The 13549-nt window shown below is 40.3% G+C and overlaps 3 protein-coding genes across 3 annotated transcripts in view; 2 read left to right on the top strand and 1 right to left on the bottom strand.

The window, feature by feature from the left end:
* Position 1: 1 nt before the first annotated feature.
* On the bottom strand, positions 2–6360 carry LOC129857682 (ELL-associated factor 1-like). Its single transcript, XM_055926164.1, has 6 exons — positions 6112–6360; positions 5433–5527; positions 5154–5290; positions 4829–5034; positions 4467–4712; positions 2–4338 (listed from the first exon to the last, which is right to left on the bottom strand). Exons 1-6 carry the CDS (start codon positions 6212–6214, stop codon positions 4289–4291), a joined length of 837 nt encoding a protein of 278 aa, XP_055782139.1. The 5' UTR covers positions 6215–6360; the 3' UTR covers positions 2–4288.
* A 231-nt stretch (positions 6361–6591) lies between these two features.
* Positions 6592–9742, top strand: LOC129857681 (tRNA N(3)-methylcytidine methyltransferase METTL6-like). Its single transcript, XM_055926163.1, has 5 exons — positions 6592–7130; positions 7200–7334; positions 7422–7592; positions 7684–7825; positions 8633–9742. The coding sequence occupies exons 1-5, from the start codon at positions 6828–6830 to the stop codon at positions 8785–8787; spliced, it is 906 nt and encodes a 301-aa protein (XP_055782138.1). The 5' UTR covers positions 6592–6827; the 3' UTR covers positions 8788–9742.
* A 3001-nt stretch (positions 9743–12743) lies between these two features.
* LOC129857677 (SH3 domain-binding protein 5-like) overlaps positions 12744–13549 on the top strand; it is a 33115-nt gene continuing 32309 nt past the window's right edge. The window contains exon 1 of the mRNA XM_055926159.1: positions 12744–13107. Coding sequence (XP_055782134.1) covers positions 13030–13107 — 78 coding nt within the window. The 5' untranslated portion in view covers positions 12744–13029. The remainder of the gene's footprint in view (positions 13108–13549) is intronic.

Here is a 13549-nt window from a genome sequence, read left to right as displayed (position 1 = left end):
CTGACTGTTTTCTTCCTTTATTTTGGTTGACTGATGTGAGGTCAACACATAAAAAGTTAATTCAATTTAAATACATTTGCACACTTTAATACACCTCAAAGCACAAAACCTAGAGATAAACGCAATAAGTCAACCACCTCGATAAATGTGGCAAGAGAGGTTGTACTGGGACAGTAACAGTATGAGTCAGAAATAACACTGGATGCCAGAGAGACACAAATTGGAAATAGCATCCAAGTACATGGATCCAAACTGCAGTGAAAACAAAACATTATATTACATTTGTATACGCATCGCTTGCTTTATGTCCCAGACACAAAACAGCACCAGTTAAATACCATTTAAACACCTTATGAACACACATCCCACTGGGCACAAACTGGTTGAATCAACGTTGGTTCAACGTTAATGTGTCAATGTATTGTGACATGGAATCTATGTGGAAAATATATAGGATTTAAAAAAAGTTATCAATGTAAACTTATTTTGAGGGTGGAATTTCAACCACAGGATTATGTCATCGTTGTAACCAATTTTCAACATAGACAAACCTTGTATAAAATATGCTGAATTTGTACCTTTGAAACAACATCAGATCTTCAACGACATATCCACTATCAGAAAAAAATCAATAGGCTCAGCAGAACCTTCTGTTAGAGAGTTGATCTATATACAGCTATTCATTTGGTTTCCCATCCAGGGTTTTAACCAAGCCCAGCCCTGCTTAGCTTTGATATTTGTCACTGACTAGACTAGGGCTAAATTAATGAATAGGTTTATGTAAAGTTTATGTAAAGTGCATTTAAAGTTTGACTAGATTTAGTACTATTCTTCAACTTTGATTTTTGGTTGAGATGGAGACGCAAATCCAACATATCAATTATTAATTTGTAGACAAACTGGAATTAAAGCCAGACTCAGTCAGTGGAAAAAAAAAGATACATCTCCTTCAAATGTTGATATTTGGTTGTGTTGACAACCAAGCACAATTCAATATCACTTTTGCAATACAGTAAATAGCCTATTAACTTGACGACAAGTTAACAAACGATATGTTGGATTCACGTCTCCAATTTAACCAAAAATAAAAGTTAAAGAATAGGGTTAAGGCAGTGGCTCAGATGAAACCATCCAAGCATTAGATATCCTTTAAAAGGTTGATATTTGGCTGACTTTTGGAATACAGTAAATAGCCTAAAGTTAAGGCTATCTTACAAACTAATGTACCAGTATTTATTCAATCTTAAAATGAGTAACACACATCCATGGCCACATTTTGAGGTTAGCCTACAGTAACTAGAAATGTCTTATGTAATAATTGAAAGTGTGCATGTTCAAACACCGCAGGTCTGTGGAGATCTTCACAATTGCTATAATAATCTGCGCAGAATCTCGAACATTATTGATCACTTTGCACTATGTGATTTTAACGTAGTCTCAGTTGCAATCCAGGTCATTTGGTCGTGCTATTAAATTATGCACAGTGATAACACATCAAATTGTAATATAAATACAAATTATCTGACATTTTATTGCCATTTGAACCTGGTTGTGGTTTAAAATGGTTGAAAGCGCAGTGATAACATTTAGATTATAACTAAACTAGAAATCACCGTTTTTCGAATTGGAATTTGGTTGTGCATTTCGATGGTTGAATGCATAGTGATAACACACCGGAAATTCAACAAATTTCTGGCTGACTTTTTGAGTGGGTGAATAAAGGTTGAAATTTCAACCAAATATTACCCACATTTCCACATTTCAATTACGTGGAGTGCCCACTGCCCAGTGGGATACTATGGCAGGGATACAGCCACAACGTCACTTCTCTATGGGGGATACATCAAGATATTTTGGATTAGGGATTGTTTTGTTACAGGGCACATGATATAGAGTATCAAATGATATTCACTGTCACAACAGTTGCTAAATTAAAAGATGTGATCTAACGTGACTGCTATCACTCAAAATCAGTTGAATCAACGGAATTGATGAAAAAAACAAGTGGTCAATTTATATCAGCGTTTACATTTTATGAATAACTCAAAATCTAGTGAAAATAGACTAATTTCTAAGTAAAAATAGAAGTTCGGTGTCTGTATTCTAAAAACTATTTGTTTTGCTTATTTTGTCCTACACTGGTCTGAAACTAGGCCAGAGATATATGGTTGGGAACTTGGGACAGTGATATATGGTTGGGAACTTGGGACAATGATATCAGGTTGGGAACTTGAGACAGTGATATATCGTTGGGAAATTGGGACAGTGATATACGGTTGGGAACTTGGGACTGTGATATACGGTTGGGAACTTGGGACAGTGATATACGGTTGGGAACTTGGGACAGTGATATACGGTTGGGAACTTGGGACAGTGATATACACTTGGGAACTTGGGACAGTGATATACGGTTGGGAACTTGGGACAGTGATATATGGTTGGGGATTTGGGACAGCGATATATCGTTGGGAACTTGGGACAGTGATATATCGTTGGGAACTTGGGACAGTGATATACGGTTGGGAACTTGGGACAGTGATATATGGTTGGGGATTTGGGACAGTGATATATGGTTGGGCCAGTAACCAGGTTTCCATCCAATCTTTTCATGCGAGTAAAGTACATGTCGGATAAAACAATGCCACGACAGGCCTGGTGGAAACAGCACATTTTGTCGGTAAACTTTCCAAATTTTGACAAAACAAAATACAGTAGACAAGGTGGGATCTTTTTGTGTCTGTAAAATTAATAATGCGAGAAATGGCAATGGAAACGCCTTCATGTGCAAATATTGATATAACTATCATATCGAAGTAAATTTGGAGTCATGTGATGATATTGTGTGGTCCTCCCACTACGACTACGGAAAGCATGCAGTTTATTAGGCTATATGAAATTAAACTAAAGTGCTTTGACATGTAAAGGATTGACCCAGGCTCATTTACTACAATTTACCTGTTGCTGATATTTACCTGTTCACCAGAACAGGTCAATATTCCAGCTAAAACCTTTAGTAAGTTGTCAATTTAAACTGATTTACATGAAAAATATGAGTATGTCCTTTAGTATCGTCTATAGCTTAGATCGATGTGAGCTGTATTCTGGCCTCTTAAAAGACTGATTTTGAAAGATACCGATAAAAACATGGAATGGGTGAAATGCTTTCAGTGCCTTCTTTTGATTTCCAGATAAATAGGGACGATGGGGGTGATATAGTCCAAATAAGCCCCTCCCCTGTGATGAAACAAGAAAACAACAAAGACTTGTGATATAAGTTGATACAACTAGGAGCTCTAACTACAGAAATACACTGCTCAAAAAAATAAAGGGAACACTTAAACAACACAATGTAACTACAAGTGAATCCCACTTCTGTGAAATCAAACTGTCCACTTAGGAAGCAACACTGATTGACAATAAATTTCACATGCTGTTGTGCAAATGGAATAGACAAAAGGTGGAAATTATAGGCAATTAGCAAGACACCCCCAAAAAAGGAGTGATTCTGCAGGTGGTGACCACAGACCACTTCTCAGTTCCTATGCTTCCTGGCTGATGTTTTGGTCACTTTTGAATGCTGGCGGTGCTCTCACTCTAGTGGTAGCATGAGACGGAGTCTACAACCCACACAAGTGGCTCAGGTAGTGCAGTTCATCCAGGATGGCACATCAATGCGAGCTGTGGCAAAAAGGTTTGCTGTGTCTGTCAGCGTAGTGTCCAGAGCATGGAGGCGCTACCAGGAGACAGGCCAGTACATCAGGAGACTTTGAGGAGGTGGTAGGAGGGCAACAACCCAGCAGCAGGACCGCTACCTCCGCCTTTGTGCAAGGAGGTGCACTGCCAGCGCCCTGCAAAATGCCCTCATACCACCCTCATGGAGTCTGTTTCTGACCGTTTGAGCAGACACATGCACATTTGTGGCCTGCTGGAGGTCATTTTGCAGGGCGCTGGCAGTGCACCTCCTGTGTGATTCACTTGGAGTTACATTGTGTTGTTTAAGTGTTCCCTTTATTTTTTTGAGCAGTGCATATATATGCATTCTAATATATATTATTTAGCATGTTTTCATATGTAAAAAGATTTAAAAATACAAAACAAAATATACAGCTAATCAAAAAATACACTATTAAATCTCTAGGTTGGCCGGTTTCTCAAGAGATATAACAAATACAATAAAACCAGACTTTACAATTGGGTCGGTTACCACAGCAACAAAACAACAGAACCAGGCAAAGAGAAGAAAGAGGAGAGCAAGATGGTGTGATAATATGAGGTAGATGGGGGCAGTTCAGTCGTCATCACTGTCGCTGCCTGACTCACTCAACTGGAGGTCATTCCCTGTGGAAACACCAACACACACATTGCTACATTGCAACCACCACCTATAGACTTCAATCGAGAGATAAATTATTAGTAGTTCCCCCAACGTAGAGTGCTACACTGGCCCTACCAGCCCTGGTACTCACTGAGCGTGTTCATCAGCTGGTTGCTGCCCTGTTGCCTGTCTGCTCCTCCGTTGGCCATGGGGTTACGGTTGGGGGAGGGCTGGATGTGGGGGAGAGGGAGTGGGACAGGTTGGGGGTGAGGGGTGTCATGCTCCCCATCACTGCTAGAGCTGTCGTCCCCACTACCAGAGCCACTGGCCGAGTCAGATGAGCTGCTGCCGCTACTGCTGCTCATTTGTTCAATAACCTCCACCTCCGCTCGCAGCTCTGTGCCAGGACAGGAGGGGGCGACAGAGGCAACAGAGTCAGTACACAGACAAAGTCAATAGAGAAACAAGAATGATCACTTGGTAAAAGTGGTGGGAACACATGAAGAGGCTCACCTCTCTTGATGTCATCTAGTTGGGGCTCAGGGGAGGGGTTGTCCTTGCAAGGGGAGGGGGAGGGGTTGTCCTTGCAAGGGGAGGGGGAGGTCTTGGCCCCTGCACCAGGCTTAGTGGGGGCACGGAACTGCGCTGGAGGCTGGGTGGCAGTGGCACGCACCGACTGCTGCTCAATCCTGGCCTGGATCTTACTGCTGCCCTCCGCTCTGAAAAACAAAGTCAACAGCTGCACATCTACTGTCACAAATGATCTGCAAAACACATTTATCATAAAGGTTCATTGTTACTATGCATTTTTGAGACAGTGTTTTGGTTAACCCCTCACCTGGTTTTCTTGACCTGGATACTGCTGCTCAACTTCTCCAGCATGTACTCCCCAGTGTCATGATTGATGATAAGAACACAGTCTTTCTGATATGGCCGCTTATTCCCTTTGAATACTGTCATGGGTGGTGTAGAGCCCTACGAACAACACAATAACAAGTATCATGATCAAGTACACAGTTTGCTTTCATCTTTCTGCAGTGGAGTTATCAGAAAACACTTTTGTCATTGTACAGCACAGGCAAAAGACCACAGTTGACTAAAAAACACCCACTCTTACTGGAATGTGAGGTAATGTGATGGTGACTTCCTCTCCTTTACCGACTTGCAACTCTCCCTCGCAGCTTGTGTCAATTGAAGCTGGTTTGAAATCATCTACAAGTGTGAAAGAGTGAGAAAGATAATTATATGGTCAGAAATACTAGTTACCTGTCCAAAATTCTAATCAGTAACATAACTTTAAAATTTCCCAAACTCAATAACGTAATCTGATTACTTTCCCCTTAAGAGGCATTAGAAGAAGTTTTAAAAAAGGGCCCATCAAACGCATTTGGTGTGTCATCATAGTGGTCTCTGACTTGTGGTCAGACTAGTTCATGTGGCACAACCTTAAATTTGCGCCTTCAGTACTGAATTGAATGTCATTGAGAAAACAGAAAGGTGTTAATGTATTTTTTTGCAAACATCCTTCCTGAATTTAAAAGTAATCACCTAGCTAATTTACGCTACCTACTTTTCCAAAAGTATTTGTAATCTGATTATAATATTTTTGCTGGTAACGTACCGTACCTGAGTACCGTTCGTTTTTTGTACTCTAACAGTAACAAGCTACATTATTAGATAACGTTAGCTAGCTAACCAACTTGTCAAAAGGCGTGACTAAAGTTGGGTATAGTAAAATAAACTTCACATATTTACACATTTATATTTAATCACAAAAAAATAGTCTGGCTACTAACATCTGATGGTGTGAAATGATGATTTTGGCCTCTTCTCAAAGCTCTCTCCGAGCTTCAAAACATGTTCTTCTTTGTCCAAGAGCGGATTTGTACTCCCATTCATGACTCTGCTGGAAGTTTAATATTCAAATGTATTTAAATTATGCTGCGTTATAAAATGTAATTATGATTAGATACTTTAGCTAGCTGTGCAGCTAGCTAAGATGTTTCGCGAAACAATCCATACGTCACATGACCACTCCTTTTCCTGTTTTGTTCCAGTGCTGAAATGTCACCGATAGGATCTGAGCACCCTAATTGGGATGACCCCAAAATAAACACCCACAAATCAGCATATGTAGTACATTAGAATTAGTAACAATGTATTATTATCTATTAGTATAATAATACGAATTTCCCTCATACGAATAAGTACAACGTTTTTACTGACTGATATGAACAGGCCGGAATCATCGTAACCAAACACTGTTCCCACACGGATGAAGAAGACTACATGCCACACGAGAAATCTTAGAATATTTCTGGAACATTTGCGTTCATGAACAATGTATGTGGAAATATTCCCTGCATTTTTATTAGGTCTATCGCTATAATGTGTTAGTACCATCCATTAACATTAGCTGGATAATTTAATATGGATTGGTGAAATAATAGATTTGAAGATGTCAAGGAAGTGCTGCTATAAACTACTACCGTAAACTACAGTAGTGCAAGTTATGGCACTATCAAAGCAAGACGACACCGCCAATGTTGTACCTCCTGGAGAGGAACCCAAAGACGGGTTGCCATGTCTTATCCCACCTGTCCAAAGAAAAACATCTACTGGCAGGACTTTGAATGAGAAAGAGATTGAGAAACTGACAGGTGACCAGACTTTGGTGTCTGACTTCAAGCAGATGAAGTTGGAAAAGGAGGCACAGAAAAACTGGGACTTGTTTTACAAAAGGAACACAACAAACTTTTTCAAGGATAGGCATTGGAGCACCAGAGAGTTTGAAGAACTGACAGTGTGCCTTGAGGTAAGAACATGACGTAGGAAGTTGTTAGGTTCCCTACTAGGGGTGCATCTCAATACATTTCTCTCTCAGTTTGAAGCCCAGAAGCTGGTCCTGCTTGAAGCTGGCTGTGGGGTTGGGAACTTCATCTTCCCACTACTGGAGGAAGACCTCAACATCTTTGTCTATGCCTGTGACTTCTCACCACGAGCTGTGGAGTTTGTGAAGGTAAGATGTACCACTGATGACCCAGAGCCAGTGGGACTTTTAATAAAACAACACTGATATCCGGTGTCATTTTCATTTTGTCCTCAGGAACACTCCCTGTACTGCACTGAACGCTGCAGTGCGTTCCAGTGTGACCTGACAAAGGATGACCTGAGGGGTAATGTCCCAGTGGGCAGTGTGGATGTGGCCACGCTCATATTTGTCCTCTCAGCCATCCACCCAGACAAGATGCAGAAGGCTCTGGAGAACATTTACAGGGTGAGACAGGGCTGAGGAAAACAATGAAACTGCAGTAAACACTTAACACCCTCAAAATAACTTGTGACTGAATTGATGTTCTCTGTGTCAGGTTCTGAAGCCAGGGGGCATCATTCTGTTCAGGGACTATGGCCTGTATGACCACGCCATGATGAGGTTTAAGGCGGGAAATAAACTGGGAGAGAACTTCTACGTCAGACAGGATGGCACCAGGTCTTATTTCTTTTCCAAAGGTCAGTCCATTCCTCTTTCTCTTTCCTCTCCTACATTTTCCCTCATAGTAGTTACGTTATCTTTTTTGTCTTTATTGTCTTTTCGAATTACGCACAAGCAGTAAGCAGTCAGTCTGGTCTCTTCTATGGGACTATTTCTCTGTTTATACATTTTTAATCTTGATTATTGTCTAATCTTGATTATTGTCCAGTGCTGCAAGGAAAGACCTAGTTAAACAGCAGCTGGCCCAGAACAGAGCGGCACATCTTGCTCTTCATTGTAATCAGAGGGCTGATATAAATACTATGCATGCCAGTCTCTCTTGGCTAAGAGTTGAGGAGAGACTGACTGCATCACTTCTTTTTATAAGAAATATTAATGTATTGAAAATTCCAAATTATTTGCATAGTCAACTTACACACAGCTCTGACACACACACTTACCCCATCAGACATGCAACCATGGTTATTTTCACAGTCCCCAAATCTAGAACAATTTCAAGAAAGCGTACAGTATTATATAGAGCCATTATTGCTTGGAACTCTGTTTCATCTGATATTGCTCAAATAAACAGCAAACCTGGTTTCAAAAAACAGATAATGCAACCTTTCCCCTGTTTGACTTAGATAGTTTGTGTGTATGTATTGATATGTAGGCTACGTGTGCCTTTAATTTTTTTTTTGTAGTTCTGTCCTTGAGCTGTTCTTGTCTATTAATGTTCTGTATTGTTTAATGTTTTGTGTGGACCCCAGGATGGGTAGCTGCTGCTTTTGCAACAGCTAATGGGGATCCTAATAAAATACCCAATCTGAACGTCTGTGTTTCAGAGCTCCTAGCTGACCTGTTCAGAGGGGCGGGGTTCGAGAGTGTAACCAATGAGTACGTGCTACGAGAAACGGTCAATAAGAAGGAGGGGCTTTGTGTGCCCAGGGTGTTCCTTCAAAGCAAGTTCCGAAGGCCAGACCAACTACAGGGCTCCTGAAGTCCCTTTGCTCAACAAATGCTTGAAACCTTTAAAGGCACAAATAGACTGAGACCTTCATATATAAATGGATGTCATTGGACAAAAGCCTACACTGCCGTATTGCTGATTAAGTGCCGTTTGTTTGATCGTTCTTTTTTATTAATAAAACTGGTGGAAAAAGTACCCAATTGTCATACTTGAGTAAAAGTAAAGATACCTTTTAATAGAAAATGACTCAAGTAAAGGTCACCCACTAAAATACTACTTGAGTAAAAGTAAAAAATTGTGTGGTTTTAAATGGTAAAATCAAAAGTAAATGTAATTGCTAAAATATACTTAAGTATCAAAAGTAAAAGTAAATGCTATACATAATTTCAAATACCTTATATTAAGCAAACCAGAAAGCACAATTTGTTTTATTTACTGATAGCCAGGAACTCCAACACAGACATAATTTACAAACAAAGCATTTGTGTATCTTGAAGTCTGCCAGATCAGAGGCAGTAGTGAAGACTGTGTGTTCTCTTGATGAGTATGTGAATTTGACCATTTTCCTATCATGATAAGCATTTGAAATGTAACGAGTACTTTTGGGTGTCAGGGAAAATGTATAGGAGTAAAAAGTACATGTTTTCTTCAGGAATGTAGAAGTAAAAGTTGTAAAAAATTGAAGTTGGAAAGTACAAATACCCCCGAAAAACTACTTAAGTAGTACTTCAAAGTATTTGTACTTAGTTACTTTACACCAATGATACAACTATATGTGTATATGATGGAGAATTTCTTAGAGAGAATGGTTTGGTTTTGTAGTTTCAGAGTTAAGGTTCCAATACTAGTTTTTGCTGCCAACTTTTCCAATCACGTAATACAATTTTCTTTTTTACCACAAGGGGGCAACAAAACCTGTAAAAAATATGTAACATCAAGTGCTCCTTGGTTACAGTCGAAATAAATATTGTGTCATATTTTTTTATCCTGCTCAATTTGTTTAATATTTCCAGGTGATCATGTTTACCTAGCATTCATACACAATGTGCATAGTTGGCAAACCAATGTTGACTTCTAAAAATGTAAAAGTGATGTTTTAATGTAGATATCATGCACCTAATAATCTCTCGTGGACAGATGCATGTAACATATCTGACACAATTATGCAAGATTTTAGTTCTTGTCTGAGATTATGCACCTAATGATTTTGAGTGGGCAGGATTTGTTTTAGTGCAACAGTAACAGATTCTGATATTTTTAAGTTACCACTACATACGAGAATACCTCTGCTTTTATGTCTTTAGGCACTGAACAACGAGCATCTGAATTAGTTTTTGAGACCACCTCTTTTTTATGTCCCCCCTCCAAATCCACCCTTCTGTGACACAAAGTGACCCCTGACCCTGTAGTAGGATGAGTCAGCAGCAAGCAACTGAAGTTTGAATCACATGTAACCTTTTCAAAAACCTCTACAGGTGCTTGTCCTGTCTGGGCGTGTCTGTGTGTGTGCGTATGTGCAGGTGCACGTGCAGGTTTTTTGTGTGTATTTTTTCATGCGGAACTGACCCCACCACGCGTTTGCCCTTTCCAGCAGTGGACTGGGTCAGTGTGGGTTTGTGCCATGTCACCTTTGGGAGATGAGACAAGGGAACACGTGTCACTCCTCTCACATCGGGAAGCTGGATCCACAGTACACGAGGAGTCTGACATTCAGTGAAATGCCACAACCCCACCAGACACTGTCTGCTGACACTTGGGGCTCAAAGGCCAGCTCCCTTCTGGCTTTTTATAGCCTGTTCTGGGTTTACTGATTCAGTAGATGATGGCAAAGCACTGCCATTTTAAAAGGGTTCTTTATATCACCAGGTAGGTTCACGTGGTTCTGGGCATCATTTCGGCAACCCAGAACCAAAATCTTACATATACTTAACTAGGCAAGACAGTTAAGAACAAATTCTTATTTACAATGACGGCCTACCCCGGCTAAACCTGGGCCAATTGTGCGCCGCCCCATGGAGCTCCCAATCACAGCCGGATGTGATTCAGCCTGGAATCAAACCAGGGACTGTAGTGACACCTTTTAAACTGAGATGCAGTGCCTTAGACCGCTGCGCCACTCGGGAGCCCATGTTAATATCTGTCCACAAGAGATTAGTCTGAGAAAGGCTTTGCACAGTTTCACTGACATTCATCTCTGATAGAAATCTATCATTTGTTTAGAAATGGGGTTGATTTATAGATCAGATAATCAGTGCAGCGCCCAGGTCAGACCGACCCGAACCCACTGGGTAAAGAACTCAATTCAACGTCTATTCCGCGTTCAATGTATTGACGTGGAAACAACGGTGGTTCAACAAGTGTGTGCCCAAGTGGATAGTGATTAAGCACAGTGCCCGCCATTTCCATATCCTGTCAATAGGAAGTCTATAGCAATACAATGAGTCGTTGAGGGAGTACACAGGTGCTCCCAGTCCTATTCAAGGTCCCCATCATCACTCATCACCTGTCACCATTATAACGTTCGTGACACAGGTACACACCCTGATCCGTCCTGTACACACACACACATAAACAAGTGGCGCCCGTCTTTCTATCGCGTGACAAGGGGTCTTACTGATGGTCCAGGGGAATCATTATTGTGAGCCTCTACCCCCAACAATGTTCTCAATGTAATCCAGTCCACATTCACTCACTGCTATAACACTTGGCACTTTTCCTCGAAACATTTACAGCACTCTGATCCTTATCAGCCCTTAGGATCCTTTGTAGATGAAGATGCTATAGGCACCTGGAATGTTTTGTGAAGTGGAGCCCCCATGAGTGGAATGATATTGCATAAGAGGAATGTGATAGGAGGGATTGCAGTGTATGGTTACATATTTCTCGCCCCCTCTCTTTTTCACTCCTCATTCAATTGGGCAGAATGTTCAGTGTGTCAAAGAGATCAAATATGGTACATATCTGTCAGCGTTGTCCGTTCTACACAATCCATCTCTCTCCTCAATGTTCTGAACGTTCCGCCCTACTAAACAGGGCCATGCCAAGATCCGCCTCTCTTATATAGCTGTGTCTTTTCCTTTATAGAGAGGGCACTTCCTGTAGAAAAGACTCTCGCACAGTCTCCGGCTGAGGTCAGCTGTGCTCCACAAGAGCTCATAGCCTTCTAGTACTCTATATCTGGAGAGGCTTGACATATCCTGTTATTCAGACTAATTCCATTGGGTGGACAACATGCTGACTGCTGTAGATGACCTTGTGCTTTTGATAGTAGTTACAGTGATGTAATGTGGTAAGCTATAGGCTTGTGAGATAAGGCTAGTACACTGTTTCCTGTATAATTACCTAGGAAGTGATCCCTTCTTTAATGATATTGACTTTTATCGATTTCAGTAAAATAAATAAATACATGTGTTCACAGTCCTAGATGTGCCTTTTTGGGGCTTATGGTTTTAAAAAAAGTATTGGAGAAATACTGTAGTCTATGTAGTTCTGAATGCCTATTGAAATATTAATCCTGATTTCACATTGGTTCTTGATATACTGCATACTCCCACTCCCCGCCTGATCACTGCCATCCTACACTTATTATGGTGTTACACTGCTCAGTACTTATGTTATGAGTATACAGTATATGGTATCTGAGAATTGGAAAAAGTGAGTCTAGAATAGAGAGTATCTGGTATTTTGGAGTTGGCTAATACAAAGAGGGTATCTGGTTGGGTATGGCTAACTGGCATTTATGGAATGTAGGGGCAATGAATATCTGAGGATATTCATTAAATCCCAATTTCATTCATTATTATCTGAAATCTGGAACATTCTATTGTGGGAATAAATATATATTAAAGACATTTATAAAAAGGTATTGAGAGTTCCCAAATTGTATATTCAGCTTGTTATAACTGTTTTACCACACAGTAAGTAGTCTCTGATGGTACATAAATATATAAACGCATCCGTTTGGAGAGCAGAAGGGGCGTAACGTTACGCTGTAGATACACAAGTCATTTCATCATCACTTGCTCAGTGGCTCCGTATTGGACGCAGAAAGAGCGCTGCTCTGTCAATTGACATATAAGACGATTATCACTCTTTTGTCTTTCAATTACCTGTATATCGCTTTGATAAACATATTTCAAAAATATTTTTATCATTGCTAACGTTGCAGTGTGATTGAGAGTGTTCTAGAAATTCCTGTGTCGCTGTTAGAGCGTCCCTTGGGCATTGGCTTTGTTTCTTTCCGACAGCAAACAGTCTGCTTTATCATCCAGAATGGACAATTTGGAGAAAGAAAATAGGTCTGACGAAGATTCGGAATACGAAGAAGAGGAGGTGGACCCTAGAATTCAGGTACGTTATAATAACAATTACTCTTTGTTTCAATCGAGACGAACTAATCAATTCATTTAACTGCATTTGATACATTCACTATCCAATGGACATTTTAAGAGTATGTATTATCACTGGCAGAAAGTCTATCTGATTAATTTTTTTATTAATTTTTTGATTTATCAAGAGTGTCTGTCTACCTTGAACAAAATGTCTGTGTTGTACCTGACTTAGTTGCGATGTAGGCCTACTGGGTAAGTTTATGATGGGCTATATTTTAGCCAACGTTGTTTCTGATTTAACGGAATGCATGGGAGTAAAGGCCTGACAATCAAATAGCATGTTCATCTGAATATACCTTCTGCTGCGGATTAGGCTGTTATGGTTGAAAAACAACATTGTTTAACCTTAAAAGCTATGTGCATGTAACATATCCATAAATCAAGATAGTAGCTGATTCGTG

Source organism: Salvelinus fontinalis, chromosome 6 (genome assembly GCF_029448725.1).
Source record: "Salvelinus fontinalis isolate EN_2023a chromosome 6, ASM2944872v1, whole genome shotgun sequence".
In the NCBI taxonomy this organism is placed as follows: Eukaryota; Metazoa; Chordata; class Actinopteri; order Salmoniformes; family Salmonidae; genus Salvelinus; species Salvelinus fontinalis.
This window is presented reverse-complemented; position numbering and strand designations above follow the sequence as displayed.